Consider the following 27513-nt stretch of genomic DNA (forward strand, 5'->3'; position numbering starts at 1 on the left):
GAAGCATGAAGTGAATTGCCTAAGGTCACACAGCAGACAAGTGGCAAAGCCGGGATTAGAATCAATTGTATTTATTGAGCACCTTCTGTGGGCACAGAACTATACTAAATACTTGGGAGGATACAATATAAAAGAGAGGCAAGTCACACTTGCCTGGCAGGAAGCAAACTCCTCACCTCACCACATTTATGTACATGTAGCACTGAGGTACATAGGTTTAAATTATACATTATAAATTATTTGTTCATATGAATGTCCATCTCCCCCTCTAGATTTTAAGTTCGCTGTGGGCAGGGACCGTTTCTGCTAATTCTGTTATATTGGACTCTCCCAAGTGTTTAGTACAGGGCACTGCACACAGTAAGTGCCCAATAAATGCCATTGATTGATTGACTCAGAGAGATGGGTGGTCCAGGGCTGGGAGAGGGAAGGAGGGTGTTCATTGCACAAATGAAAGCACATAAACCATGTTGGGACAATTCCCTTGTGTTGGGTTGGGTCAGTCTGGATGGAAACCCAGTGGTTGCCACAGAGCAATAAAAAATCCCTTAATATTGTCAGTGACAACGATCAATCGATCCGTGGATATTCATTGAACTCTTAATGGGTGCGGAGCGCTGCATTAAGCACTTTGGAGAGTATTGGTAGAGCCAGTTCCTGCCCTCAAGGAGCTTACGGTCTAGAAGGGGAGACATTTGGGTTTAGAATCTCTTTGCTTCTTCTGTTGCTTCTCTCCCTGAAAAGCTCTGCAGAGAGGAATGCTATTTCGCACCAGGGGTCTGACACAAATACTGTCAGAGTTGGCATTCTGTCATACTGTCAGGGCTCAAGATGCAGGCAGAAAAAATCCCACAGAGCTTGCTGCTGAGCCCAAGAATTCTTTTTTTTTTGAAGAAACTCAAGCTTGGTGCAGCATTCCCCTTCTTAAAATGGACAAAAGTTTTTGCCCTCTTTTTTCCAGCAGAAAAGTATCTGGCCAAAAGATTATGTATGAGGGTGGCTTCTTTAGCTGTCAGTTCTCTGCTTATAATTTTTCTGGAGCTGATCATTTTCAGTGAATGTGTGGTGGTATATGGCAGTGTTTAGAACTCCAAGAAATATGTTCTGGGACCTAAGAAGAATGTAGCAAACTCTTGCAGAACATTATGTGCTATGTACAATCTTCAGAATTTTTAAGGAGAATTGACGAAATGCTGAACAGTTGCTACACGAGATGTAATTCTTCCTGAGATTGTGACTTTAAAAGAGCAACCAAATCTTGAACTATTTTGGGTGTTGGGACTAATTTAGGGAAGATTTTATTATAGGAGTCGAGTTCTGTCTCGTTCGGATACTTATAGGATGGAACAGATTCTTTCCTAAGTGACAAAGTATCATTTTTGTGGGTGTGCAATTTTCCAGGGACTTCTGGACTAAAAATCCTGCTAGAGAGATAGTGCGGCTTGGTGGAAAGAGCTCAGAACTGGGAGTCAGGAGATCTAGGCTCTGTGTGACCTTAGGCAAGTCACTTGAATTCTCTGGGCCTCAGTGTCCTCATCTGTAAAATGGAGATTCCATTTCTGTTCTCCCTCTTATTTAGTTGGTGAACCCCATGTGGAACAGGGACTGTATCCAACCTGATTTTCTTGCCTCTACCCCATTGCTTTGCACATAGTAAGTGCTTAACAATTACCACAATTTTTTTTTTTTTGGTCAAACTGTTGGAAGCGGGCCTACTGGATAGAGCACGGGCCTGGGAGTCAGAAGGTCTTGAGTTCTAATCCTGGCTCCAACACGTCTGCTGTGTGACCTTGGGCAAGTCACTTCTTTCTCTGGGTCCCAGTTACCTCATCTGTAAAATGGGAATTAAGGCTATGAGCTTACTTTGGGACAGGGACTATGTCCAACCTGATTTGCTGGTATCCACCCCAGTGCTCAGAACAGTATTTAGCACATAATAAGCGCTTAATGAATACCACCTTATTATTATTATTATTATTGCTATGGTTCTTGTCTGTCCATCTCCCCCGATTAGACTGTAAGCCCATCAAAGGTCAGGGACTGTCTCTATCAGTTACCGATTTGTACATTCCAAGTGCTCAGTACAGTGCTCTGCACATAGTAAGCGCTCAATAAATACTATTGAATGAATTATTATTATTAAGTGGGGACTCTTGCCTATTACAGGAGTTGCCTGCAGAAAAGCAACAGCTTTGGGTGTGACTTTCTTCTCGGTAGTTTTATTTAGTTTTTTCTTTCTCCTTTCTGGGCCCATCCTGGTGATGTTCACCAAGAGCTGGGTAGGGGCTGGGTTGACTGACGGTGATGGAATTGTAAAATTCATCCCGGCTCCACTTTAGCCAGCTGGACCTGGGTGACTCAGCTGTGGCAGGAAAGGACCCTGTCGAGTCTGCATCTTAGCAAACAGATTGAAAGAGCCTGCATTTCTCAGGGGAGTCTGGGCCTGGAGCGCGTAATGAGTGGCAATCATTTACATGATGTTCTTCATCCCAGAGAACATCCAGCACTTCAGCGGAACAAATCAGCTGACACACAACGCCACACAACCACCGGCGAGGGCAGTAGGCCCGGGAACACAAAATGTAGGGGAAGAAAGTACATCTGGAGGAACAACAACTCTTATTACCCACAGTGCTGAAAGGGAACGGTTTAGAGGGAAAACAAGGGGAAAGGACTATTCCTTCAATCAGTAGTATTTATTGAGCACTTTCTGTGTGCAGAGCACTCTATTAAGCGCTTGGGAGATTACAGAACAACAGAATTAGCAGACACGTTCCCTGCCCATAAAGAGCTTACCGTCTAGAGGGGGAGACAGACATTAATAAGAATAAATAAGTAGTTTGTAATATATAATTTCAAGATGTAAATAAGAGTTGTCTCAGCAAGGGTGTGGGAAGGTATGTATTTGGAAGGTAGAATGTAAGTGGTTTGAGGGGATTTAGGCATATTCTTAATTCATCTTCCATCAGAACATATATGGCTCTGGGAATAGTTAGAGAATTTCAATATGGGAGAGTGTCACCATTCATTCATTAGTATTTATTGAGCATCTACTGCATGCAGAGCACTGTACTGGGCACTTTCAAGTGCACAGAGCACTCCTGCTCACCTACTGTGTGTTAAGTGCTGTACTGAGAGGTTATTAGGTGCCAGACCCTATATACGGTGCTTACTACATGCAGACCATTGTAGTACTGGAAGCTGTTGTGTGCAGAACACTGCACTGAATATCATTGTGCAGAACACTGTACTGGATGACTCCTGAGGGCAGAGCACCGTACTGGGTACCTAGAAGACTACAATAAAATAAGAGCATGGTCCTAACTTTCAAGGAGTTCTAGTCAAATGCCAGAGACAGGCAGGCATAGTTGCAACTCGAGGATTTGAGGAAGTCACTTCTACAGTTTGCAAGGAGAAAACTCCTGGGGTCTAAAATTCCCTGCCAAGATCAACAAGTGAGGAAGCCCAAGCTTTGGCATTTACAGAAGCAGTGTGGTCTAGTGGAAAGAACATGGGCCTGGGAGTCATAGGATTTGGGTTTTAATCCCGGTTCTGCCACTTGCCTGCTGTGTGACCTTTGAGCAAGTCACTTTACTTCTCCATGCCTCATCTCCTTCATCTATAAAATGGGGATTCAATACCAGCTCTTCCTCCTACTTAGATTGTGAGCCCCGTGTGAGACAGGGACTGTGTCTGATCTGATTAACTTTCATTCATTCATTCATTCATTCATTCATTCATTCAATCACATTTATTGAGGGCTTTTTGTGTGCAAAGCACTGAACTAAGCACTGCAGCTTGGCTCAGTGGAAAGAGCCCGGGCTTGAGAGTCAGAGGTCATGGGTTCTAATCCTGGCTCTGCCACTTGTCAGCTGTGTGACTTTGGGCAAGTCACTTCACTTCTCTGTGCCTCAGTGACTTCATCTGTAAAATAGGGATTAAGACTGTGAGCCCCATGTGGGACCACCTGATTACCTTGTACCCCACCCTCCAGAGCTTAAACCAGTGCTTTGCACATAGCATTTAACAAATGCCATCATTATTATCATTATTATTATTACAATATAACAATAAACAGAAAACATTCCCTTCCCACAACAAGCTTACAGTTTAGAGACAAGCTTAGCTTGAATCTACCACAGTGCTTATGCTTATAACATAGTAAGCCCTTAACAAACAGCACATAATTATTATTATGTTATTATTATTATTTGCAGAGGTTTTTGGAGACAGCACGGTGTAGTGGATAGAACATGATCCTGGGAGTCAGAAGGATGTGGCTTCTAATCCTGACTCTGTCACTTTTCTGCTGTGTGTCCTTGGGCAAGTCACTTCACCTCTCTGGGCCTCAGTTATCTCATCTATAAAAATGGGGGTTGAGACTGTGAGCCCCATGTGGGATAGGGACTGTGTCCAACACGATTTGCTTGTATCCCCCCCAGTGCTTAGTACAGTGCCTGGCACACAGTAGACATTTAACAAATAAATACTATCGTAATTATTGTCATCATTACTATATACCAAGGAAATTTCACAGGATATCCTAGACAACCACAGCAGAGCCAGGCTTAGGGACAAGGGCATCCTGCATGTTGTCCAATTTTCTGGAGGTGACTGGTTGGAAAAAAATCATCTGGGATAGGACCACCTTCCAAGAAGGAATAGTTCCCAGTTGCCAGCCATGTCCTGTCCTGCTGGCCCTGGTCTGAAGCCAGAAGCAGCCAGCCCGCTTTGTCGGAGCCCAGAGGATCTGCACAGAGTTGCCAAATAGATGTTGCCAGCTCTCCTTCCTCTACAGTCATCAGCTACTCCCAGTAGATGTTGGAAGAGCTGGTTGGAAACGGTAAAAGGCATCTCACTCCTCTGCCTCGCTGGCGGCCTCGAAGCCGGAGTCCTTCCAGAGAGTATAGTGAAGACTACCTTTGGCCGGGATCTACCCGGAGCTTTAACCAGTCTCTGTGACTCTGTGATCTTTGTTGGGATCAGATTGATCTCTGGGCAAGAAAATCGATCTATCAGTGGTATTCACCGAGCATGTACTGTGTTTCCAGCACTGTGCTAAAAGCTTGGGATAGTAGTCAGTCAATCGTACTTTTTGAGCAGTGTACTAAGCTCTTGGGAGAGTACAGTATAGCAATATAACAGACACATTCCCTGCCCACATTGAGCTTCAGTCTAGGGCTTAGTTAAGAGGTCATGGGTTTGAATCCCAGCTGTGCCACTTGTCATCTGTGTGACTGTGGGCAAGTCACTTAACTTCTCTGTGCCTCAGTTACCTCATCTGTAAAATGGGGATTAAGACTTTGAGCCTCATGTGGGACAACCCGATGACCCTGTATCTACCCCAGCGCTTAGAACAGTGCTCTGCACATAGTAAGCGCTTAACAAATACCACATTAAAGACCTCTTACAGGAGATGTGCCTTCAATAAGGCTTTGAAGGCAGGGAGAGTAATTGTCCATCAAATACGGGAAGGGAGAGCGTTCCAGGACAGAGGTAGGATGTAGGATAGTTTAGTTGGAGGTAGAATGAGAAGGTTAGTATTAGAGGAGTGAAGTGTGCGGGCTGGGTTGTAGTAGGAGAGTAAGGAAGTGAGGTAGGAGCGGGTAAGCTGATGGAGTGATGAAGTGTGGAGGTGGATGGGCAGCCGCTACTGGAAGTTCTTGAGGGATGGGGAAACATGACCTGAACGTGTCTGTAGAAAAATGATCTGGCAGCAGAGTGAAGTACAGCCTGGAGTGGGGAGAGACAGGAGGCAGGGAGGTCAGCAAGAAGGCTGAAGAATCAAGGTAGGCTAGGATAAGTGGTTGCATTAACCTGGTAGCAGTTTGGATGGAGAGGAAAGAGTGGATTTTACCAATGTTGTGAAGGTCAAACCCACAGAGTGCAATGCAGTAAAGTTGGTAGACATGTTCCCTGCCCACAAGAAGCTACAGTCATGTCGATCCCCCCTTCAAAACATCGCTAAAATCTCCCCTTTCCTCTCCATCCAAATCGCTACCATGTTAATACAATCACTCATCCTGTCCTGCCTAGATTACTGCCTCAAGCTTCTTGCTGAACTCCCAACCTCTTGCCTCTCTCCACTGCAGTCCATACTTCACTCCGTTGCCCGTATAATCTTTCTACAGAAACGTTCAGGACATGTCACCCCTTCCTCAAAAATCTCCAGTGGTTGCCCATCCACTTCCGTATCAAACAAAGCTCCTCACCATTGGCTTTTAAACACTCCATCACCTCACCCACACCTACCTCATCTTGTTTTTCTCCTTCTACAACCCAGCCTGCACATTCCACTCCTCTGGTGCTAACCTTCTGATTGTGCCTCGATCTCACCTGTCCCACCATCGACTCTTGGCCCACATCCTACCTCTGGCCTGGAACGCCCTCCCTCCTCAAATCTGCCAAACAATTACTATTCCCCTCTTCAAAGCCTTACTGAAGGCACATATCCTCCAAGACGCCTTCCCAGACTAAACCCCACTTATCCTCATCTCCCACTCCCTTCTTCATTGCTCTGACTTGCTCCCTTTGCTCTTCCCCCTTCTTCCTGCCTCACAGCACCTATGTATATATCTGTAATTTTTTCATTTATATTGACGTCCGTTTGTTTGATGTCTGTCTTCCCCGCAAGACTGTGAACTCATCGTGGGCAGGCATTGTCATTCTTTATTGGTGTATTGTACTTTCCCGAGCTCTTAGTACTGTGCTTTTGCACACAGTAAGCACGTAATAAATGCAAATGAATGAATGAATTAATGAACAAACAATCTCCAGGGAGAAGTTTACAGTTAAAAACAAAATAAAATCAAGGTTCTGTGGTCTAGGCCCTGTTTCCCAAGAGCTTTTAACTCAATCTTGGGCCTTGGGCTGTAAGACATGGGGAGCAATCCTGAGGATTTTACCATGGCCCCCAAAGACATGATTCTTTGCAGGTCTCGGCAGATTGAAAGATCTCTGTCCCCATCCAACCCCAGTCACCATCGAGTAAAGTGGGTTTGTGTAGCAAACCCAGACCTAATCCAGCTCTTCCATGCTGCCAACTAAGCCTCTGGCCTCTGGGAAGCTCTTCCCCATTTAACCGGCTAAAAGCATCATTGAAAGTTCTCCGGGCTCAGATCTCTGCCGACTACCGGGCTCTGGAACCCCACAGATAAAAGGACCAGAGCCTTGCTGCAAAAACAGCAAGAGGCCCAGGATGAAGAATAGGCCCAAAGGAGAGGCGAGATTTCATACTAGAAACCCTTAAAGTCAACTCTAAACCTTCCCCAGCGATCCAGAGCTGAGCGTTGTCAGGGTTTTCTCATCCTGGACATCAAGCTGCAGTGCAGCACAGATGGATAAAATAGGAAACCTATTAAGGAAAAAGCCAGGCAAGCCATATGCCATGAAGTTTTCCATCATGCCAAAGGTCTCTAGGGCATGTAACAGTCCCAATCTTCTAGAAACTTTAGACTTACTCTCACCAGTTGAGCATTTTCGTCAGCATAATAATAACAATTGTCAGTCTTATTTATTAAGCACTTACTGTGTGCAGAGCACTGTGTTAAGTGCTTGGGAGAGTATAACAGACACATTCCCTGCCCACAACAAGCTTACAGTGTAGAGGGGGAAACAGACTTCAGTATAAATAAATAAAATTACAGATATGTACATAAGTGCTGTGGGGCTGGGAGGGGGGCTGCATAAAGGGAACAAGTCAAGGTGTTGTATCTGTTCAGCATTTACTACGTGACAAGCACTGTACTAAGCAAAGGGGTAGATAAAAGGTAATCAGGTCCCACATGGGCTCAAGTAGGAGGCAGAAAAGGTATTCAATTCCCATTCTGCAAAGGAGGGACCTGAGGCACAGAGAAGTGAAGTGACCTTCCGGAGGTCACACAGCAGACAAGTGTCAGAGCTGGGATTGAAACCTAGGGCCTCTGAATCCCAGCCCCAGGCTCTTCCATTAGGTCATGCTGCTTCCAAGCATCATCACAAGGCAGAGATAGAGCTTTCCTCTTCATTTTCAAAAATAATAGTAATAATAATAATGGTACTTGTTAAGCACTTACTATGTGCCAAGCCCTGTTCGAAGTGCTGGGGTAGATACAAGACATTCCGGTTAGACACAGTCCTTGCCCCACATGGGGTTCACATCCTTAATCCCCGTTTTACAAATGAGTACCTGAGGTCCAGAGAAGTGCAGTGACTTACTCAAGGTCACAAAACAGACAAGTGGGAGAGGCAGGATTAGAATCCAGGCCCTAGGCCCATGCTGTATCCACTAAGCCACTCTGCTTCTCAAAAATGACACTACTGATGGCCTATTTGTGTTTGCAGGAGGGGCTAAAAATTCGAATACATACGACCAGCACTGGACAGGGGCTGAGGTGGACTGGACCGGGCTGTACTGGGGTGGGGTGGGCTGGGGTAGACCAGGCCGGGCTGCCCATGGCTGGTGCGTGAGCCAAGGAGGGAGCTTGGGTCCAGTGCCCCCAAGCTGCCCCGTGGGGCCTTTGGGTGAGCCAGGAAGCCCGTCATCCCCAACAGTGTCATCTTTCTCCTCTGGGTGCCTGGCCTGCTTCAGGAAGAGTGTGAGGGGTCTATGGTAGTAAGGATGGGGGAAAAACGCCATCCCCCTCTCCAGCCGCTCCCCGACTTTGGGCCATCAGAATGTGGTGCCCATCCCGACCTCAGCTAGCTGTAGAGGGGGGCAGAATGGGGCAGTTTTCAGTGGCCTTCCCCTCTCCTGCAGTGCCTGAGCCTGGCTGATTGGCAAGCCTCTTTAAATCTCTCAGCCCTACAGCACCGATGATATATCTGTAATTTTATTTATTTGTATTGACTGTGAGCTCTATGTGGGCAGCGAATGTCACTGTTTTTTGTTGTCCTTTCCCAAGCTCTTAATTCACTGCTCTGAACAAAATAATTACTTAATAACACTCAATTGAACGAAGTCTGTTTCCACTTTCACCTCTGCCATACCTTGCCTCTGTGAAGAGGGTCAAAGAAACGGTTACTCTCTCCATTTTACAGATGAGTAAACCAGAGAGATTAAGGCCCTTGCCTGAGGTCACCCAGCATACCAGGGGCAGAGCTGGAACTAAAGCTTAGGTCTTCTGAATCAATCAGTGGATCAATCGTACTTGAGTGCTTACTCTGTGCAGAACACTGTACTGAGAGCTTGGGAGAGGATAATACAACAGAATTTAGTGGATAAGTTCCCTTCCCATAATGATCTTACAGTCTAGAGGGGAAGACAGACATAAATACTATTAAATAAGTAATTTATAATCTATAATTTGAGGATATGTAAGTGCTGAGGGGTTGAGGGTGGGGATAATGTCGAGTGTCCAAAGGTCACTCGTCCAAGTGCATAGATGACACAGAAGGGAGAGCAAGCCAGAGAAAAGAGGGCTTAATCGGGGAAGGCCTCTTGGAGGTCTGTGTCTGAACATGTCTTTCCATTCATTCATTCATTCATTCATTCATTCATTCAATTGTATTTATTGAGTGCTTACTGTGTGCAGAGCACTGTACTAAGCACTTGGGAGAGCACAGTACAGCAGTAAACAGACACATTCCCTGCCCACAACAAGCTTACAGTCTAGAGTAGGGGAAACAGACATTAATGTAAATAAATAAATTACAAATATCCAGTGCAGTGAAGTGACTTGCCCGAGGTCACAAGGCAGCCACGCTGAAGCGGGGATTAGAACTCAGGTCCTAGACCCATACTCTATCCACTGAGCCATGCCGCTTCTCAAAAACGGCTAGAATATGCCTTTCCAAACCCATCAACACGTCTGCTCCATTCTGTTTCATAGCAGCTGTTTTCAATTCCATTCGGTAATCATTATTCCTACTTCATTTCTCACTAGAACTCCGCCACAGTGAAGTTAGTGGAAAGAGCAGGAACCTCCTAGGAGTCAGAGGACCAGGGTTCTAATCTCAGCTCTGCCACTTGCTTGCTATGTCTCCTGGGGCAAGTCACTTCATTTATGTGTACCTCACTTTACTCATCTGTAAAATGGAATTAAATCCTACTTCCTCTAGACTGTAAGCTCATTGTGGGCAGGGAATATGTCTGTTTATTGCTGTATTGTGCTCTCCGAAGTGCTTAGTACAGTGCACATAGTAAGCACTCAATAAAAGCGATTGACTTACTGATTGACCTCTTAGTCTGTGGGGGACAGGGACCGTGCCTGACTTGATGATCAGGTATCATCCCCAGCGCTTAGCACAGTCCTTGGCACATAGTGATAATAAATAGATAATAATAATGATGATATTTGTTAAGCTCTTACTTTGTGCAAAACACTGTTCTAAGCGCTGGGGGGGGGTACAAGGTGATCAAATTGTCCCATGTGGCACTCACAGCCTTAATCCCCATTTTAGAGCTGAGTTAACTGAGGCATAGAGAAGTCAAGTGACTTGCCCAAAGTCCCTCAGCTGACAAGTGGCAGAGCCGGGATTAGAACCCATGACCTCTGACTCCCAAGCCCGGGCTCTTTCCATTAAGCGAAGTCGCTTCTCTATAAGTAGTAAGTAAGCAATTAACAAATACCAAAATTATCGTTACTTCTGCTGCTCGTGTCACCAGAGCCATTCCGGTTCTTTCAGTTCTCTTTTGATTTGGGAAATGAGTTTCCCCAGAGATGTTCCATTTCCCAATTCTAACACATTTAAATGGTCTTGGCAGGTTCCTCCTCCAGCCTGCATTGACCCAACAGAGTTATGCTTTAGACTCTCAGAAGGCTAAAAGCACAGAGAACCAAAACTGGCTCAGAGACGAAAACAGCATCAGCCCTGGGCTTAATGAGTCATCAGAATGAAAACCAATTTGGGACTCGAGTAGTCGAGTGTATTTATAAGATGTTTTTATATTGGTACATTAGTATGCATAGTTCCACTAAAATTAAATGGATATCACGCCATAGAACACCCCAAGGAAAGTGCCGTTAAATACTCTAAAAAGGGAATTTTGCAACCTTTCCATTCTCAGATTTGCAAAAATTGTTAACACTCCCTTCTCCTGCTAATGAACACATCCCCCTGAATGAAGCATTTGATGATGACACATCTAATGTTAGAAAGGGTTTTCATCAATTCAGCAGTGTGCCCCTCTTGAGATCCAAAAACAGACCTGAGGATTCAGGGTGATGTGGGGGGTGGGGGTCTCTCGAATTTTTCCAAGCAAACCAGTTCAGATGTTCCCTAAAGCCACTTGGCGAGGACAGAAAGAGTTTCCTAGAAAATGAAGTAGCCATTTGAGTTAGATCTGTAAGTTTCAGGTGGGCCAAGTTTTCCCTGGATACTTTTTCTAGTCCGTCTCAGGGTCGCATCTGGAGAGTTTCCAGTCCTCTACCAGTCTCGGCTTTGGGAGGGAGAATCAAGCAGAGGCCTTCCCATTCCATTCTTAGCTTGGGCGGTGGCTAGCGAGTGGAAGGCAATATGCTACAAGTCAAAACTCCCCTGTGCTGGGCGGCAGCGGCACGGGAGAGAGTCGAGGGAGGAGACGTGAGTTTACAGCGTGGAAAGCAGCAATGGTAAACCACTTACATATTTTTACCAAGAACGCTTTCTGGATTCACTACCAGAATGATTGCAGATAGAGAGCGGGGTGTTCCGGGAGAGATGTGTCTGTGGTGTTGCAATATGTCAGAAACGACTCGAGGACATAAGACAAGACTTTAGCTAGAATACTGCTAGAGAATTAGGGAACATTCCCGAGATGATGGATAGACCACGACTGTGATAATTGGAAAAACAGGCCTAGTGCCAGTCAAGGAGCAGCATCAGTTTTCCTTAGGGGAGGGATTATCCTGGAAGGAAACCATGCTCTACAGGAAAACTGAGAGTTGTTAATAGGGGTTATACTGGCCAATAATAATAATGAAAACTGTGGATTTTGTTTAGCGCTTACTATGTGCCAGGTACTGTACTAAGCTCGGGGGGTGGCAGGGGAGGGCTGGGGGAATACAAGTAAATAGGATTGTACGCAGTCCCTGTCGCACATGGGGCTCACAGTCTTAGTCCACATTTTACCGATGAGAAGTGAAGTGACTTGACCAAGGTCACACAGCAGATAAGTGGCTGAGCTGGGATTAAAATCCATGATCTTCTGACTTTGAGGTCTGTGTTCTACCCATTAAGCCACACTGCTTCCCAAACTTGCATCTCAGGGCTGTAATAGAGGGAATAATGGAGGAGAAATGGGGTTGGACTGGAAGCAGGTACCCACAAGGTGTGAGGCTTGTGGGAGAAACCAAAATCAGGGTCGGGAGGGGATATGCATTCATTCATTCAGCCAGTCAGTCAGTCAGTCAGTCAGTCATTCAGTCGTATTCATTGTGTGCTTACTGTGTGCAGACCACTGTACTAAGCACTCAGAAAGAGCAATTCAGCAATTGAGAGAGACAATCCCTTCCCACACCGGGTTTATAGTTTAGAAGGTGGGAGACAGACATCAAAACAAGTAAACAGGCATCAGCATAAATAAATAGAATTATAGATACATATACACATTAAAACAAGTAAATAGGCATCAATATAAATAACAGAATTAGAGAGATGTCCATATATACACAAGTGCTGTGGAGCGGGGAGAGGGGGGTAGAGCAAAGGGAGTGAGTCGGGACGATGTGGAGGAGACGGGAAGCTAAGGATTAGGTGGGTGGGCTTAGTCCGGGAAGGCCTCTTAGAGGAGGTGAGCCTTCTGTAGTGCTTTGAAGAGGAGAAGTATGATTGGCAGATTTGGGATAGAAAGACTGGGATTTGAAGATGGGGCCCAGCTCAGATTTAGGGGGGTTCCCCGACCCTATTTTAGGGGGCAGCCCTAATGGACAGGTGTTGAGCCTGTCTGAGGCCGAGAAGGATATCTGACTCCCGGTTCACAGCGGCACCGGCCACCTCAGCCCTAAAGAAGGTAGGGGAAACCGGGAGGATTTCGCTAGTTGGCAAACCGTCCTGATTCTGCCGGGGTGAACGTTTCGGAGTCAGCGTACACTCGCAAACTTGTAGGCGGCCGGCATTAATGTGCCTAAATTCCTTAATGACGACAATTGCTGGTTTCACCCACAGAGGGACTGGAAATTATGTAAACAAGCAAGCAAGTTTTGTGCTCCCCTCCCAAAGGCCCAAAAGGAAAATGGAAAGCGGGACTTTCTCTGAAATAGCCGCTGTCTGGGATGTCTTGCATGCACGTAGGGAGAGGGATTCTTTATCACTCCTTTTGGATGGCTAGTGACAGTACCTATATAGCATCAAGAAGGGATTTATCTGATTTGAGCAACTCTTTTCGACTGGAAATGAACTCGAGCCCTCTGAGAAAGCTCTGCTCTCAAGAGTGCTTCCTACAGAATGACATCTTCACTCCATTGGAAGGGCAGATATTGTTAATAATTAGTAATTATGGTATTTGTTTTAAGCACTTACTGCGTGCCGGGCACTGTACTAAATGCTAGGTGGATGCCAACAAATCAAGTTGGACATGGTCCCTGTCCCACATGGGACTCACAGTCTCAATCCCCATTTTACAGATGAGGGAACTGAGGCACAGAGAAAAGAAGTAACTTGCCTAAGGTCACACAGCAGACAAGCAGTGGAGCCGCCCTCAGAACCCATGACCTTCTGACTCCCAAGCCCGTGCTCTATCCACTATGCCATGCTAATTAATGTAATTATTTCTAGAATCCTTCCCTTCCTCTCCATCCAACTACCATCCTGTCTCCACTACTGCAGCTTCCTCACTGGCCTCTCTACTGCCAGCTCATCTATCCCTCACTCTGCTGCCAGGACCATTACCCTAAAATAATCCCTTTGTGCCTGTCTCTTCACTTCTCAAAATCCTTGTAAAATCTGCCCATCCATCTCAGCATGCAGTAAGTGCTCAATAAATATGATCGATTGATTGATCAAGCAGAAACTCCTCACCGTCCGCTTTAAGGCACTTAATCAGCTCTCTCTTACCTCACTTATCTCCCACTACAACCCAGCCTGCACACTTCAATCTACTTACTGTGCCTCTATCTTGTCTCTGTGGCTATCGACCCCTTGCTCACACCTTCCCTCCAGCCTGGAACTCCCAATCAGTCTATCACTGGTATTTATTAAGTGCTTTCTGGGTGCAGAGCACTGTACTAAATGCTTGGGAGAGTAGAATGCAACATTGTCAGTTGCCATGTTCCCTGCCTATAATGAGCTTACAATCCCATCCCCTTTATTTCCAAAATACTACCACTTTCCACATACACCTACATAAACAAAGCCCTCTGAAATGACATCTCCTCCTGGAAGTCTTCCCTGACTAACCTCTCATTTTCCCATCTTATTTATCCTCCATCTCCATCACCTAAGCACTTAGACCTGCACCTACTAGGAACTGATATTCATCCCCTCCATAGAGCACTTTCGTCCATCCTCTTTATTCTGATGTTTCCCCAGTCTGTAATTTATTTTCATGCCCATCTCCCATATATTGTAAGCTCTTTAGGGCATGGATCATGTAAACTTCTCACTCTAGGCTTCAAGGCTGTCCATCACCTTGCCCCTTCCTACCTCTCCTCCCTTCTCTCTTTCTACCGCCCACCCCGCACGCTCCGCTCCTCCGCCGCCCACCTCCTCACCGTCCCTCGGTCTCGCCTATCCCGCCGTCGACCCCTGGGCCACGTCCTCCCGCGGTCCTGGAATGCCCTCCCTCCTCACCTCCGACAATCTCTCTTCCCCTCTTCAAATCCCTACTTAGAGCTCACCTCCTCCAAGAGGCCTTCCCAGACTGAGCTCCCCCCTTTTCCCTCTACACCCCCTTCACCTCTCTGCAGCTAAACCCTCTTCTCCCCAATTTCCCTCTCCTCCTCCCTCTCTCCCATCCCACCCCCTCAGCACTGTACTCGTCCGCTCAACTGTATATATCTTCATCACCTTATTTATTTTGTTTAATGAGATGTACATCACCCTGATTCTATTTATTTGCCATTGTTTTAATGAGATGTTCTTCCCCTTGACTCTATTTATTGCCATTGTTCTCGTCTGCCCGTCTCCCCCGATTAGACCGTAAGCCCATCAAAGGGCAGGGACTGTCTCTATCTGTTGCCGACTTGTACATTCCAAGCGCTTAGTACAGTGCTCTGCACACAGTAAGCGCTCAATAAATACTATTGAATGAACCTACGTTGTTGTACTTTTCCAAGCACCTCAGTATAGTGCTTGGTACAAAGTAAGCACTCAATAAATATCATTGATTTATTATTCCTTCACAGCTTTTAGCCAACAGGGCTCGGTAAGTGATCTAGTGATTGGTTGATTGATCTGAACTCAGCAGAAGCTTAATAAAATATTGCTATTGCTGACACTGCTGAATAAACTTTGGCAGATCATGTGCAATCTCTGCTCATTTTCCAACTCATGTTAAAGTTAACAACTTGTGGCTCATTAAATATGGTAGTAGAAAGAATATTAGTAAAGTAATAATAATAATTAGTGCTTATAATTGCAAGCTCTTAAGTACCATTATTGTATTATTTGTATTATTATTGTTGTCTTTCTACTTGTTAAGTGCTTCCTATGTGCTAAACTCTGTTCTAAGCCCTAGGGTAGACACAAGTTAATCAGATTGGATACAGTCTCTGTCCCACGTGAGGCTCACAGTCCAAGGTGAGAGGGAGAACAAGTAATGGGGAATCAATACTATCCCCATTTTACAGATGTGGAAAGTAAGGCCCAGAGAAGTCTAAGGTCACACAGCAGACAAGTGACTCCCAAGCCCGTGCTCTTTACGCTAAGCCATGCTGCTTCTTTAGTAGCAGTAATAGCGTTTATCAAGTGCTTATATGTTCAGAGCACTCTACTAAGCACTAATGGGACTTAGAAATAGACCCTATCCATCGAGGTTCTCACAACTGAAGAAGGGGCTCAGAATCTCATTCATTCATTCAATCACATTTATTGAGCATTTACTGTGTGCAGAACACTGAACAAAGCACTTGGAAAGTACAATTCAGGAACAAATAGGGACAATCCCTACCCAACAATTGGCTCACAGTCTAGAAGGTGTGAGACAGACAACAAAACAAAACGACAGGCATCAATAGCAGCAATATAAAGAAATAGAATTATAGATATATATGCATCATTAATAAAATAAATAGAATAATAAATAAGTACATATATGCGTAAGTGCTGTAGGGTGGGGATGGGGGTAGAGCAGGGGGAGGGAGTCGGGGCAATGGGGAGGGGAGAAGGAGCAGAGGAAAATGAGGTCTCAGTCTGGGAAGGCCTCCTGGAGGAGGTGAGCTTTCAGTAGGGTGCATACTGATCAGATTTAGTGGAAACCCGAAGCAGAGAGGAAACACTGACGTGAGCATCAAAACAACTAGCAAATGTAAGTTTTTACAAAAGAACCAGACCTAGGTCCTCAGAAATGGAATCTCACGGGTTTTTTTTTGATGTGGTCAGGGGTGGGGTCTGTAACAGTTGATATATTTCTTGCCTTTACTGCTCTCTATTCATCTTTTACAAATTGCAGAGAGTGGTATGTGTGTGGGGGGGGGGAGAGGCGGGGGACGGGAGGGGCAGGGGTTGAAAGACAGTTTCTTTCCCAAGGCTCATCACTCCCCACACAGCAGGCTCAGTTTGAATGATTTACTTCTCCTTGGCTGCAATCAACATGTATGTGCTCAATTTTCAAATTTTCAAATTTTCCAGTTTTGAAAATTGTAAGGGAACAGGCCAGTTGGGAAAAGAAAATACCTGCAGTAAGTTCTTTACTCACCTACATCTCTTCCTCCTCCCCTTTCTCATCCTCCTCCTTCTCTCTTCCTCCTCTTTCCCCCCACCAGAGCACTTCCAGCCATGATGCAGTGGATCCGGGCCCAGAAGGCTGGAGAGAGCGGGATCAATATCGTCACTGCGGATTTTGTAGAACTTGGTGATTTTGTCAGCACGGTCATAAAACTCAACTATCTGTTCGACGAAGAAGAAGCCAACACCACTTGATAGAACTGTCTGTGTTTGTTGTGTATGGAATCGAGATGGTAAATTGAATTAGGCATATTCTCTTCTAACATACAGATCTTCCTACACCACTGAGTCTGAGGTATTTTGGGTTTGTGGCGGGTGGGGAAGGGGGAAGCATTTTTTCAGTGATCACACCATGATCGGCATTCATATCAATGTTTGTTTTCCATCGGAGGAGCAAACCAGGTTCTACATTATGGGATTCGGGATACAAAGATCAGGTTTTCCACATTTAAGTCCTGAGCCTTACAGTTCATTGTCAAGGAATTCTCTATTTTCAAAATTTGGACATATGCAAACCCGGATGATGATTTAAAACTGAAACTCCTCTCGGCATTAAGACGGAGGAATGGCAGCTTAGAACTCAACCGATCAGATGCCACAAATCCCCTGAATTGAATGGAGGGGTTCAGATGTGTTACTTTTGCAGACTAAATTCACATTGCAGGCATGACCTTGTAGCAAACGGGCAGTCACAGACCTATTCTTAGTTCCTAGACAAAATTTATCCAGAGATGTACACCTCTCTCAGCTATCCGTCCATCCATCCACCACCATTGATTTGTGTGTAGTGAAGATGTGGTTGTGGCGTCTTCTGTGTCTCTATTTAAGGCAGCTATAAATTTCACTTTCCTCTGGGGAAAAATTTGCTAAGAAAAATGCTCATTTAAATGTAGGGATCTCTTAATGGATGACAGATGGCATTACTATTCTCCTACTGCCGGGAAGTTCTGAAACCTAAGGTTTCCTGTTCCCAAAGAAGGTCGATGTACTTCTTCCACACTGATGGACTAGAAACTTGCACTTATTGATTGATACCTGTGAGTCTTCCCCAAAAATCGGATCGCATCTGCAGATGAAATGGATGTTGGCTTTAAGGGAGGATTTCTCCCCTCCCTCATCCCCTGGACCAGATGTCCAACTGCTAAAAGGTGAGGTTCATTAGCAGAGAGAGACTTTGGGTCCCTTCATCCATTCCTCATCCCGGTAGTTGCAATCGCACATGGCTGGCCACAAAAAGGAATTCAGTCATTCCATCAGTCGTATTTACTGAGTGCTTTCCGTGTGCAGAGCACTGTACTAAGCATTTGGGAAAGTAATATAACAGACACATTCCCTAACTACCATAGGCTCACAATCTAGAGGGGGAGACAAACAGAAACATAAATGAATAATTCACAGATATAATAATAATGTATCTGTTAAGCGCTTACTATGTGCAGAGCACTGTTCTAAGCGCTGGGGTAGATACAGGGTAATCAGGTTGTCCCACATGAGGCTCACAGTTAATCCCCATTTTACAGATGAAGAAACTGAGGCACTGAGAAGTTAAGTGATATAATCCCTCTCCTCTCTGCAAACCCTCTTCTGCCTCTTCCCCCTAACACCTCGCTATGTTCTGTCTCAAAGGACTTTTCTCTGGGGTCTTGGGTGCCACCTCTCCCACCTTAAACTCATCCCCAAAAGGAAATGTATGTATTGCCCCAACACACATCTTGTCTGCAGTCCAACACCACTAGCTCAGAGCATTATTTTAGTAGAGGTGCCAAGAAACTAAAGCAACTCCTTTGGGCAATATCTATTTTCATTCATTTCTGGGGAACAGGAGAGCACGTAAAATGAAGAGCCGGGATCGGAATGATGAAAACTGAAAATAAATTGTTTAGAGAGATGAATCGATTAATCTCTGCAGTAAGAGAATAGAAAATGATTTTGTATTTAAGAGGATGTTGGTGCGAAGGAGCATGGATGTATGGGAATTGGTGAAAAATAGACAAAAGGAGAAAAGGTATGTGGGTGTATGTGTGTATATGTGTGTAATATGTTTATATATGCATAAATATGCCCATATCATCTCTGTATGTCTGGCCAGAAAAAGCATTCAAACACACAACACATATATGCACATGTACAATCATACTCTAATCATAGACTAGTAAATAGAATTTAAAATTCAGCCCTTTGCCTGCCCACTGAGAAATTATGTCAGAATTGATTTCTATTCCTATTTCAGGAAGGTAGAGCACAAGTTTCAATTACTCCGTTTACCTCCCCCACCCTAAATCACTTTAAAAAGATTCAAAACCTTTAATGAAATATAAATAGCATACATGATGGACTTTTCACAGAAGCCATAAAGTCATCTTTCTTTTCATTGCTTTCTGAACAGGTTTTCACTGTAACTGACCATGACATAATCTTTCTGGAGATGTTTAACCAAGCACACATGCAGCAACACAAGTTTCACTTATAAATATTCCTGAAAGCGGATGTTTTAATGTATTTAAGAAAAAAATAATATATAGAGTTAACTATGTTGTATCTTCTTGAGCTTAGAGGCTTTGTTATAATGTTTGCTTAGTAAAAATTTTGTCTCAATTGTCATTTGGGTGCTGGACAACCATCACAACTGGAACACAAGGTCTCTGAAGAGATAAAGGAGTAGACTATTAGTGTAGTTTCTTTGATTGATGAAAATCCGTCTCTGTCCCTGTTAATGGTATGCACAAAGAAAAGTGGTCTAACAAAAAATATTTTCATGCCAGTATGACTTGTTTCCACAGAGACATACAGTAATTATGTAGCAGGTGCTGTGAGTCAACAAACTTGCCTTAATATTCGAGAGGAAGGAAACGAAGGTGGGAATCTTGCGCCCTGCTAGCGAAGGGATGGAAATAGTCATCACCTTTCACCGACAGATAGTGTTGCCAGAGGTGACGCCGCTTCTGTGGGAGATGACTGATGTCATGCCACGTCAGTGTTCCATCTGCCCTGCAGGGGTTCATTAGCCCAAGTGGCCAGTTGGGCAACGTAGATCGGGGTGAAGATAGATAGCCACGGACAGAATAGCCGAACCCAGCTTGGATTCGGTCTGTAGCAGCTCCACTGGCTTCTTGTCCCTGTGAGCAGAGGGCTCAATGAAACATCGTTGGGTGACTTTGCACCTGTTGCTCTAATGTGTCCTGAAAGAGCTCAACCACCTGGCTGCGCTCACAGTAGGAAACCACCCCATTGCAATAGCTAAGGACCGGGTGATGCAGTGGGAAACCATCAAATTCCAGGGCTCCAGTTCTGGCCTGCCTCCCTCCTTGAGGTCCGGCTTGCCCTCCCACCAGCTGTCCAGTTAGATGGATTGAGGTAAACCCGTTCCTTGCCATGCCCACTTTCCTTTCCTCCTCTGCCGAGCTCCCTGCACAGGGTCTCCAAGAGCAGGGATCTCTCAACGATCCTCAGGATGTTGATCGGTGATGCCAACATTCTAGGCCGATCTCAAGGATCGCTTGAAAAGTCCAGCCCGGAGCCATTCCTTCAAGTGCAGGAGATTCCCTCGATAGGCTGACTGCTTTCGGCACCCCTCAGCGCGCAGAAACGCCTATACCCTGTGAGAATATTTTAGAGGAGAAAGGGATCTGAAAAGAATCGAAAGCTAATTAGCACCTAGGATGAAGAAGTGACAGGTAGCAAGAGATCCTTCCCATCAGAGCTCATTAGGGGCAGAGACTGGATGTCGAAGGACTCGAAGATTCTGAGGGTTTAAAATGTTTGGGTGGGGTTTGGGTTTTTCAGTCCCTCCAATTCCCAGCTGGAAAGCTGGAAATCTGAGAGAAACACATGTTTCCGTGGATGTTCTGGCTCCACCTTACAGCGTCAAGACTGTTCAGAAAGTCTTCTCAATTTTTGACTCCCTTAATCTCTCCTCTGGGAAGCGATGATTAAGAAGGGGAAACTGGTGTCCTAAGGAACCGATGAAAGCTGATGGTGTAGCTAAGGCAATTCTTCAGGGCGTACTCTGTGAGCCCTGTGCTAAACACTGAGGTGGATGCAAGAGAATCGGAAACCGAACCTGTCCCACACAGGTCCCACGGACAAAGAAACGTATACCAAAAGAGGATTCCAACCGTTTGGTTCAGTAGTATTTTCATCTTCTTAAGTCCTTTTTCAGTGAAGCAAAAGCTAATGGTGTAATCTGCTGTATCTGCCCTAGCTCAGTGGTGGCTTCTGTGTTACTTGCAATTTTAGACATCGTTCTGGATTGTACTGTTTCCCAATGATGAGGATAAGCTATTCTGTAGAGTGTGTAAAATGTGTTGACTAGTAGTTCTGAAATGGTGTGATTTTTATTTTCTTTGAAATGCTGTTTTGTAGGTACTGGTTCTGTGTGTACGTTTGTGTGTGCGTGTGTGTGTGTGCGTGCATTATGTGTTTGAAAAGAAATTTATCCTAAAGAAAAAGGGCACACTGTTACCAGCCTTAATTCATTAACCTAGTCTTATTGAAATTTCGATGCAAACTGCACAAGAAACGATCTTGTTAAAGACCTGGGTCATTCTTTTATCGGAAGGGGAAACCCCAGTTTTCCTTGAAGCTTCTCTTTGGCGTGTATCACCTGGTGATTCCAGGACTAGATCCTCTAAACTCTCTTCAAAGCTTCTTGATCTCAGCGGGCATCGACTCCCCTAACTCCAGCCTCAACCTCCTGATTGTGCTGAAGGATGAAACTCACAGTGGATCCAGTGCGGGCAGAACTTTCCATCTTACAGGTGGGGCGTGGGTCTCTTCTCCTTGTAACAATCGTAATGATCAGCTGAGATGAAATAAAAATTGAGGCTCTTTGAATTCATCTGCAGGGGCTGGGTCTCCCTAGGCTACACGGGCTAAATGTGGTTCACGTTACACAGCTGCTACTTGGTTCATATCTTCCATCTCAAAGACAGCTACACCCTCCCATAGCACTTCCTTCTGCTCCTATTCTTTCTTGGAATACAGAAGTGGAAACATTCTTTATTTTGAGGTTCCTCAAGGGCAGGGACCAGACCATCTTAAGACTCTCTAAACCCCATCCCTGAGAACAGAAATCAAGGGTCTCTTCCCTATTCTCTGCTCGACTTCTCTCGATTTTAATGTCCCCTGCCTGGGGCCCAGGAGGTGTGAGTTATGTGCCTTCCTGTGGGACAAAATCCTCAGGTCGTCTCCCTTTTTTCTCTTCATGAGCCTTGGGAAAGGGGAGGGTGCCTCTGACAGGCTACCTACATCCCTGGAGAGAGGCTAGTCCAAGTTCAATCTAAATGACTCTTCTCTCTCTGCAGAGCCTCTGGGTCGGAGTTTCAGAGTGGTCATTTCACTTCAATCCTCCTGCTCATGCATGCCCTAGTCCATGCATCCCCTCTTCAACACTCTACCACATTTTCTGGTCCTGGAGACACCCAGGTCCCGTTCCCTCCCTATCCCCTTCCTACCCATGGGGGTAAGAAGACCGAGCCCGATAAATGGGAGGGGAGGGGGGAAAAGAGGAAATTCTTCTCCCTTATCCCTTTTCCTTTTTTCCTCCTCCTCATGCCTCTAGCTCCTTCTCCCCCAGTGCTCATTTCTCTTTTGGCCTCTCTCCTTTCTCCTCCTTCAACCCTTTTCCTCCTTCCACCCCCTACCTTCCTCCCTCAACCTTCCATTTCATTCTCCCTCCTGCTCTCTGTTCCTTTCTCCTTTCTCCCTCCTCTCTGCCTCGCTAAGATATTTTTAAGCCTACCAGATATGCGGTGGTGGGGAGAGGATAGTGAAAGAGGTTGAAGAGATATCATCTGATGATAAGGGTGGTGACGTTTTGAAAAATGGATTTATAATGGCCCACACTTGAGGAGAAGAAAACTATACTACAACCTGCTCCTCAAGATTCTGTTTTCAAACCCAGCTATCTCCTACAAATAATTCGTCCTGCAGCCTGGATGGTGCTCTAGAAATGCCCTTGGTAGCAGCTGCCTCCTCTCTCAGCAAATTTCTGCAGTGGAAAGGAAACAAAAATCTTTCAGTATCAATTTAAAAAACCACCCTGCTCATTTCAACTTTCTGCTAACATCTGAGTTCACTTGCTTTATTTCTGGGGGCAGCATGAATACGTAGCGCTGGGAAACTTAATTCACCAGGCCCTAGAGGTTCATCTGAGGGAGTCGGTTTTGTGCTTTCTCTTTTTAGGATCTGGTCATTGGTACTTTAATAAATGTTGTGTAAAAAAATGCCTACAGTTCTAAATAGCCAATGTGAATTTTTATGATGATGATGTGGATTTAATGTTGAAAAAAACAGTTCCTTTGTATTCAGTGAAACGTCTAAATAAAGCCTTGAAATCCGCCATCTTCTTTTCTTCTTCTCTCCATCAGCCCTGGTGGAGGGCCAGTTTCATGTGGTTTTTGATCAATGACTCAGCTGAGTGATTTCACTTATTACACCAAAAATTTCTACCAGAAAGGCAATGGGATCCTCCAAACCTCTTGCCACAACATTTTCCCTGGGCCAGCCCGTTGTCTCAGGGTTTTGAGAATCAAGAGTCAGAGAGCTAGAAGGGTCCATCTCCAGTAGAACCTGCTGAAGACAAATACCAAAAAAACCCATGACAAGTTCCCCACCCACAAGAAGCTAACCCCCTACAGAAGGAGGCAGACAAAAATATATTTACAAATAGTGGAGACAGAATAAATCATTGAATATGCAGTTGAATAGACAGAGTGGTGAGGACCAATAATAATGTTGGTATTTGTTAAGTGCTTACTATGTGCAGAGCACTGTTCTAAGCGCTGGGGTAGATACAGGGGAATCAGGTTGTCCCACATGAGACTCACAGTCTTAATCCCCATTTTACAGATGAGGTAACTGAGGCACAGAGAAGTTAAGTGACTTGCCCAAAGTCACACAGCTGACAAGCGACAGAGTCGGTATTAGAACCCATAACCTCTGACTCCCAAGCCCATGCTCTTTCCACTGAGTCACACTGCTTCTCCAATGTAAATGATATGTAAATGTTGGAGTGAAGGAACCTGAACTGGATGTCTTAATTGGGTTTGCATTTTCCAAGTGCTTAGTACAGTGCTCTGTGCACAATAAGTGCTCAATAAATACGATTGAATGAATGAAGATACTAAAGGAACAGCCTCCACTGTCAAGATAATGATCAGTCCATTCATGTACGAGTCCATTCATGGATCAATAGTCTTTGGTCTTTAAGCTAATGCTACTGAGTGTCAGTAATAGGTTGGCCCAAAGCACCAAGATGTTTGTTAAGAGGACAGAAACGCTTCAACAGAGAGAGTGACTTTCAGATCTGCCAGCTGTTCTTTCCAAATGGGGAGCGGTGTCTTTGATGCGGTAGAGTGCTAGCTGACCTTTGCTCCAACTAAGTGCTTCTCTCGGGTCCCTTGTCAATAAACTGAGATCATTCTTCCTGTATGGTGATTAGGCAATGCAAATCCCAGCAGGTCACCGGGCAACATTCTTGACCTAGGAAGAGAGGGTTCCTGCATGGTCCGGTTACATTCGCTGTAACTCCCTGGGGTGCGATAAGCCTGCTAATACCATCAGGAAACAAGGGGAGGGGAGGATGAATCCAGCCTCAGCCACTACTGTCTCCCTTGGAAGAAATCACTTAACTTCTCCGGGTTTCAACCACCCGCAAGATAGTGAATTCTGCTTAATGGGGTTTCCGAGAAGAATAACGAAGCCAGATAGCTGGCTTTACAACACGGTGCAAAAGAACTAATTGCAGGAGAGCAAAATTCTTCAGAGAGCAGAGTCTTCCATGGTTCCCACCAATCCATGCTGTAACTGAGTATGGGTTTAAAGGAGCCCTGAGTAAAGAACTCGCATATCAAAGTCCCACAGAATGACCCCTTCTCTTTCATTATAGAAAAAGTCCATGTATTTAAATTAGACTGAAGAAGGTATCCGAGAAAGTTCAAACTTCACAAATAGATTGCCCACAAAGTGGCTGCTCTTTGGAGAGATATTTCCTTTGTATAAAAGCAAAGTTGGAGGCATTTCAGCAATGTGTACGGTAGACATCGACTTAAGACATTTTAGTTTAGATGATTGGCATTTGCATTTCTAAATTTACATCCGTTTCAACTTCACAATGCATAGGTTTCAACCTTACCTCACTAGCCTTCTTTTAAGGCCCTAGCTCTGGGTCACGGTGGTGAGGAGAATGGACGGAAGCCTTGAGGAGATGAGGGGCACACTTTAAAAAGCCGTGATAGTCACGGGGGAAAGAGAGGGAAGTCCAAAGGAGCTGAGCGAGAGAGGTCGTGGGAGGTTTGGGATGTGAACTGATCACCAGGTAGATTCGCCTGGGGAGAATCATCAGGTTCATTTGACTTCCAATCAAGCCAAAGTTAGCTACCCGATCCTGGGGCCTTCTGGAGTCAACATAGGGTAATAGTCCCTTGGTATTCACGGATCCCTCGGTTCATCCATTCTCAGATGGTGGTGGCCACACCCACCTGCCATCATAGGCCCCAGCACTTGCTGACCGCTGTCTCCTAGTAACCAATAGCCTCAGCCCCATTTCCTCAGGGATTGGCTGGCCACCTCCCCGCTCCCCCAGTAAGCCCAGTTGGCCAGAAGTTTGGGGAAAACTTTCTAGCGCAGCTCCTGTCGGGCCCAGATAGTATTTGTCATTTCAACTCATTCACGGGTGTTTCTCTGACTAATCTCCCATGAATCCCTGGGCGACAATTATAAATGCATGAATGTAGCTATATTACTCATCTATAATTAACTGAGAACATCATTCATCATCAGTGATATGGATTGAGTGCTTACTGCATGCAGAGCACTAAACTAAGTGCTTGGGAGAGTACATCACTCTGTGTAATTTGGGTAAAAATTGGGTAGCCAACCTTGGTTCAGAAACTATGCTCCCATTTTTAACATTGTTCCCGGAAAAAAATTGGTTCTAACGTGTTTCAATTTAATCAAGCAATAGAATTTATTGAGCAGTTTTACCCAAAGCACAGTTACAGTTGCAGTTTTTTGCTATTTATTCTCTTGTATTTTTGAGGTGTGCCTTTGCTGCAGAATGATTTCACTCCTAGGCTGGCTACTGGAATTCTATTATACACTGGAAAAATTCAATACAGACCCAAATGACTGGAGTGATCAGAATATCACACGGGAAGCAGCATGGCTTAGTGGAAAGAGCCAAGGCCTGGAAGTCAGAGACCTGAGTTCTAATCCCAGCTCTGCCACCTGCCTGTTGTGTGACCTGCAGTAAGTCACTTGACTTCTCTGTGCCTTAGTTTCCTCATCTGTAAAATGGGAATTAAAGCTTACTGCCTCTTACTGAGACTGTGAGCCCCATGTGGGACAGAGATTTTGTCCAACTTGATTAACTTGTATCTACTCCAATGCTTAGAACAGTGGTTGATGCATAGTAAGTGCTTAATAATAAGAAGAATGACAGTGATGAAAATGATAATAATAATTATGGAATTTAAGTGCTTACTGTGTGCCAGGCACTGTACAAAGCAAATTGGGTTGGACGCAGTCCCTGTCCCACATGGGACTCAGAGTCTCAATCCCTATTTTACAGATGAGGTAACTGAGGCACAGAGAAGGGAAGTGACTTGCCTAGGTTCACACAGCAGACAAGTGGCTGTGCTGGGATTAGAACCCATGACTAGGGACCTCCTCTCAGGAAAAAGAGGTAGGTGGTGTTAGTCGTGTCCTGCTGCCCAGTTGGCTGCCATGAAAGTACTCTTGACCCGGTTCCCTCTGGGTTACATAGCTTGAAGCCCTCTGGACTGATGCCAACATAGTGGGTGACAGGGTTACAGGACCTAGTGTTGCTTTGTTGCACAGTCTGGTGTTCCAGAATACCTTTAGGGCCGATGATATTGAGCATAGGCCATCTCCTTGAAATCCTCTGGGCTAAAACCCAGACAGCTAGGGTTAGAGAGGGTCACACGATAACAGTGAACGAACTAGAACCAGTCAAGAGCAAGACAGAAGAATGTGGAACTCCACCGGTTTATTTATGGATTCTCCTATCGACTGATTAAGAAAAGGGGCCTCCTGGGAAGGCAGCGTTCCCCTACTCCTGACCTGCTGGTTGACACGATATGATGCACACCCACGATTCACGTGCTTCTGTTCCTTAAAAATGTGTCTATATGACGGCATGAGTTTCCTTCGTAGACTGGGGAGCCTTCCAAAACCTTGAAAAATAATATGAAATTCCCTTATGTGATTTATAGGATTACATGAAGCAACACTAAACTACTATTTAATCTTTGTTAAAGTAATTCAAAGCATAACAGCACACCATTAACTAAATGGTGTGAAAGTATGATTATGTAAGAGACTGCTCAAGTAGAAGCTTGTTCTGCTGACTTGGAATTTTCAACTTTCCTGGAGAATCTATCCAACTAAGATTGAACAACGACCTGCTTCTGTCTTCATAAAATATCTTCTGAACAGGTCAACTCCTTCTGAATATCTCCTCACACTTTCCAATTCCTCTCTCCATTAGTGTCTTCATTCATTTTGATAAATGCATTTGCCTTCTTTAAAACTGATACCAGACTTCATCCCAAATTTTAGTGCATGGTGAGAGACCATAACTTCACTATAGCTTGCAAGGATGTTTTGGGTTGTTGAGATGTCAAACAATAATTGCTATTATCTCCAAGTTGGAAGCATCATGAGGTGATTTGGGATATGGCTCTAGGCTGTAAGCTCGCTGGGGGCAGA

At 45.0% G+C, this 27513-nt stretch overlaps 1 protein-coding gene and 1 non-coding gene across 2 annotated transcripts in view; both read left to right on the forward strand.

Moving 5' to 3' along the window:
* PLCXD3 (phosphatidylinositol specific phospholipase C X domain containing 3) overlaps positions 1–18102 on the forward strand; it is a 115184-nt gene extending 97082 nt beyond the window's left edge. The window contains exon 3 of the mRNA XM_029059226.2: positions 16821–18102. Coding sequence (XP_028915059.1) covers positions 16821–16977 — 157 coding nt within the window. The 3' untranslated portion in view covers positions 16978–18102. The remainder of the gene's footprint in view (positions 1–16820) is intronic.
* LOC114810459 lies at positions 11310–11447 on the forward strand. The gene has a single exon (XR_003758158.1). It is a non-coding gene; the product is annotated as a small nucleolar RNA SNORA7 (small nucleolar RNA).
* Positions 18103–27513: the final 9411 nt, after the last annotated feature.

Source organism: Ornithorhynchus anatinus, chromosome 3, assembly GCF_004115215.2.
Source record: "Ornithorhynchus anatinus isolate Pmale09 chromosome 3, mOrnAna1.pri.v4, whole genome shotgun sequence".
Taxonomy (NCBI): Eukaryota; Metazoa; Chordata; class Mammalia; order Monotremata; family Ornithorhynchidae; genus Ornithorhynchus; species Ornithorhynchus anatinus.